Consider the following 5,343-nt stretch of genomic DNA (forward strand, 5'->3'; position numbering starts at 1 on the left):
TTGCCTATGTATATTGCATACAGAGACCCTTTAACTTTCAGAAATGGAAGGATAAACATAGTTGCTGAACATTTTTTGCAATTATAATTTGCTAGTTAAAAATGAATTATTATGAGAATGGCAATCGATAAAGGAAATTTTAGGTACCAAATGCAGAAACATGCCATCAATGTCAGCATTCTATGTAAATACAATATATAAAATGTAACCAGTCATAGTGTTCTAACTCACATTACTAATTAGCACCACAAGCTGTGAAAGAAGTTAATTTGTTGACCCATGTTAACACCTTCCTCAATGAAAAAATCAGTACAGACTAATGTTACTGAATACTGAAATTTCCAGTGTGCCAAAAACTATACTAGTCGACAAAGTACAAAACTGGCTAACCATAATGGAGAATAAAGTGATCAATGTTTAATTAAAAACTATTTATTTTGATAAATGCTTCCACCATTTTTTTTCTAGCTAAAATAAATACAATGTTTCATTGGTTAAAGAGTGCAAACTTTTTATTTTCTAGTTTATGCACCATAAAATACATTGTTTCATATACCAACACTGCATTATTTACATTGTTATAAATTCCACTATGTTGACATAGTAAACAGATGTAGTGCTGTAGTGACTATGTGGTCATTTCAACAATAATCATTTATTATCACAATACCATTCAAGTAAATTGATAGTAACTTATATATTATTGCGATAGCAACCCAATAATTACTTAGCAGTATTACTTTAGTACCCACAATAGCAATTTTGTAGTAATAGTTCTTGAGTATCTATAGCACAAGCTCTGTAATCTGAATTTACTAGTGTATAGAACTATAGTAAATGTATATAATGCTCTATATACATTTTTAAAAAATTGCACTGACATAATGACAATTTTTGTTTATAATTTTTGTACAGTGACACTAAATCCAGAAGAGCTATGCCTGAAAGTTAAAAACAAATATATAATTTTTTTCTGAGGGGAAACCTTTTTACTTGATTTCAACAATTTTTAATATTTTTGTCTAGTACTAATAACTATTAAATACTTTGTCTAATATCTTATTTCTAATCATCTTCCCTGTTCAATAGCTTCAAATAGTAATAAAACCCTCAAAAACACTGGTCTTTGTCATGAGCCAACAATATTCTTTGGCAACTTAACTATAACAAATTTATAAATTTTTTAGTAACAACCTAAATTAACCATTTTACATTTATTGTTACTGATTCACATAAATTCTGAAATTACATATAACAACATCTGAACTTTTAACATAGTAAATCACCAGGCTATAAAAATCTTAAGTCAACAGTCTAAACATTTATTCATTGTATAAACCGGTACTTAAGTTTTATGAATAATAAAATCTCGAAATCACATTACATTTTTTATTTTAGATAATTTTGTCTTTTGAATAACAGCTATGTGATCACCAACATTTCATGCCTATGGTTTGTGAATGACAAATTCTGTGACACTTAGGTGTCTTTAATTTTTAATACCTCTTCCAAAGGGCCATTACCTTCATAAGAACTAGGATTGCGAAATGATCCTCCAAGTCTATCCCAAAGTGTGAGATACTGACCATAATTGTAGTTATAAAACACATGATGATCCATATGATGGGCAGATCCATTAATCACAGGCTTTAGGACAGCTGGCACTTTGTAGTTACCATCATGGATAGAAACTGTCCAGATGTTGACAGCAATGTACAATACAAGGTAGACATATTTGTTCATGGGGAAGAGAAAGACATAAAGATGGTAAGGGACACTCTGAAGAAATCCATCAAGTGGATGAAAGGCATGACTTGCAAAAGGAGTAGGGATCTGAAAGAAATTTATATAAAATTTTATTGTGTTATGGTAAGAGTTAAACACAATCAAATATGTGTTGAACCTTTTGAACTGAAATTATAAGTAAAAAGAAGATAATACTTATTTAAATTTTAAATAACAAAGATTATAAAAAACAACATTTAATGGTACACAACAAATATTTGAAAAACTCAAAATACAATAAAACATTAACCCAATAAATATAAAAAACTTGAGACTGGTTACAGTCTCATTTTGAAATAATTATTGTTATCTGTTATTTAAAAATATCTTACCACTTTTTCAATTATTACAAATGTGTATATATATATATATATATATATATATATATATTGTATCATTAAATTATTCTCTACATTTTTCATTTTTACACAAGAAGAAAAGACTTATAAACTTTATCTTTAAAAATTATATCAGGAAATTAAATGGTGAACATTGTGGTATATTCAGGTCCAACTGAATTTCCTTCAAGCAATGGTGTAGGTCCATTGAATAACAGGAGATTCAAGGTATCTACTACAGAGTAATTCTGAATTTCTCTTTAAGAACTGAGTTGGAGAGAAAGAACTAAAGAGACTGGATTCAATATAAAATACATATGAAAATTCTTTATTATAACACAAACACAGTGTTTAATTAATTGATTAACAGTGGATGGTTGCTTTTATTGGATCAGCCACCTATCTTCCTCAAGATCATATGCAAGATTTTCATCCATTGAATGTTTAATTCTAACATTCCAGGTAATGTAAGATTTACTCAGGGCAACTAACATGGCCAACGTAATGGGCCATTTTCATTGAAATGTAAAGGAGGTTGTAACTTTGAGATATCACCTGGCATACCACTGAAGGACACTGCTGTCTACATTCTTACACCATATGCAGCATTTCAGCCATGTCCACTTCCCCAATGGGCAAAATATATGACTTTAAGAGAATCACAAGGTAAAAAAAGGCAGCTAAAATTATATGAACTTAACAATTTTCTTGGCCACAGATTATGTGAAAACTAAATACATTCAGAAATAACTCATACATTTAGAATACTACTAATGTGATATTTTCAGGTAAAATATACCAATTTCAAGATAGAAAGATCCACAAATACCTACAGATATACTTATGATACATGAAGAGTGACTCTTGTCAGATAACAACGTCTCATTAGTATATGTTAAATAATGATATTGGACAAAGTTGGTAAAAATGAATACAATATTTTTATAGAGAAGACAAAAAGGTAATGCAGCATATATTCTTGTACATAGAAAAAGACATTCATTTCATTAAGCTGGGCTTAGTCCCAAAGATTTCTTTTCATAGGGATAGACTACCTTTGAACTAAACATACTGTTCTTAAAAGTAAGTCTTTACTCATAAATCTTCCAGTGGAACTGCCCAAAGAAAGTATGCTGGATATAATCAGGTACACTTCATTTGTCAAGTTGAAAGCATCACTTCATGACCTTGGATCTCTCACGACATTGATCAGCTGTTACATTAAGTGAACGTCAAACTTGATCAGCAAAATATATATTACAGTGCCAGTTCTTTTAATTCAGATGCTTTATATTTTTGCAATATCCTCTTGGGCAGAAAAGACATTACCCACTAAAGACAACAAAGAAATATAATAACTAGAAAAAGTTATTTTTCTGGACCATGAGTGGCTGCCCTTATAGTGTGGAAACTAAATAACTGAAACATAAAAATTTCAATTTCACTAAAACAGAAAACAAACAATGTGCCAACCTTTTAACACCTTTCATCCCTATTCTCTTTCAGGTTTGCTCCAAGCCAATAATTAAATTTAACTTTAAAACCAATCACCTTTAAACTCGTGACAAGATTAAAGAGCACCTTATTTCAAAAAGCACACATCATACAGACAATAGAACCTTTTTTACAAGTGAGATGCAAAAAACTACAAAAGCCTAAAAAACTTTGAACAAAGATGTATTTATAAAGAATAAAATCTTTTAACTATACTTTCAATCAAACATCACCCAAAACTATAATTCAAAAGAACCTTTAAACAAAGTTAAAAACACAAATGTTACATCACAAAACAATAATAGTGAAAACCTTGATCAAAAATTTTCAAATCAACAGAAAACATAACAAAAACACCCTTTAAAAAAATCCATTAATAAATAGATACATAAAAAATAAAACGAAGAAAGCAAAGATAATTAAAATGCTGTCTGAGGTACACTGTCCACTTTAAGAATGGAGAGACAAACAAAAACTATTCACAAAGCTAAAGTTAAATTAAAAGAAAAACAGAATACCAGGAAAACACTTTAACATTGTAAAATATTATAATCAACTATAACATTGATAAATCACTTGGAGGTGCCCCCTCTCGAGATGGGGCAGTAACACAAAACTCAAACTAAAATAAGAAACACTTTTCAACACTGAATAATATTTAACAGCATTACAAAAACAAAATACTTTTTCAATCTGCCTCATTAAAAATGTATCAAAATTAGGAGAATTCATGTAATTTAATCCAGAATCCTGGATCCAGGCTGTAATGGGTGTACTTGTGGCACACATTCTCTCACTTTGCTTGGTCAAATAAGGCTTGGGTTCCCTCACTTTTAATGTGCTTCCTTTGTAGATCAGGCCAGATCCGAATATTCCAGCTTCAGTAGCTTCACTGGTTTCCTCGCTTAGGAAGAAGTCTTGTACATCCTGTGGAAACTTTGCAATCTCACACGATGATAAGCTTGATGGGTCAGATTAGGAACAATGACTAACTGAAATGCAAAGTTGAAAACACAAGATTGATAGTGGCTGGAATTTGAAAGCCTGAATTCAAATGATTGAAAGAGATCTCACTGGTCAAAGGTTCAGCTCAGTTTGCGGGTTAAAAGAGGGTTGTAACACTTGGTTATGACTGTGAACTAGGTACTGGTCAAGCAACATGGCTAAAGGCTTAATACATATTCCTGTTCATCCTTGCATGTGGAACCTGTGTCCAGATAACTTGAGGGCTTTCCAAATCCTTGGTTTCCTTGATTTTCATGTATACAGCTTCCTGGAAGCTGTGCCTTCTGTTACCCCTGCTGGACAGTGAGGATACACACTCCAAACTCTCCAACTCAGCATTATCCCTAGCCTACCATTTAGTTGTCATATAAATAGAGCCCTATTCCAATAGGAAGGAATGGGGACCAAGTTGCTCAGGCCCTACAGAATCAAACTGACTTGTATGAGGCACCACTAACCTTACCTTTAACCATTAGCCTTTGCTAATGCTGTTATATTCTTTACTTAGGATGTTTTTTATTTACAAATTGTATAACAGTTATGGTGTGAATTACATGGTTTCACTGGAGTAGGGGGTAACTTCCAAATCCTCTTATTGCACTTGGATCTAGCATTTCTGTGCTTCAAAACTGTATTTTGTAATGGAACAACATAAAGAAAATATCCAGTAAAAAATGTTTAGCTCATTAAAAGCATTTCAATCTGCATGACTGTGTCAGGT

At 31.3% G+C, this 5,343-nt stretch overlaps 1 protein-coding gene across 1 annotated transcript in view; it reads right to left on the bottom strand.

The window, feature by feature from the left end:
• Positions 1–510: 510 nt before the first annotated feature.
• Positions 511–5,343, bottom strand: part of LOC106473316 (lathosterol oxidase-like) — a 37,434-nt gene continuing 32,601 nt past the window's right edge. Inside the window, exon 4 of the mRNA XM_013933998.2 lies at positions 511–1,833. Coding sequence (XP_013789452.1) covers positions 1,480–1,833 — 354 coding nt within the window. The 3' untranslated portion in view covers positions 511–1,479. The remainder of the gene's footprint in view (positions 1,834–5,343) is intronic.

This window comes from Limulus polyphemus, unplaced genomic scaffold (genome assembly GCF_000517525.1).
Source record: "Limulus polyphemus unplaced genomic scaffold, Limulus_polyphemus-2.1.2 Scaffold6069, whole genome shotgun sequence".
NCBI lineage: Eukaryota > Metazoa > Arthropoda > Merostomata > Xiphosura > Limulidae > Limulus > Limulus polyphemus.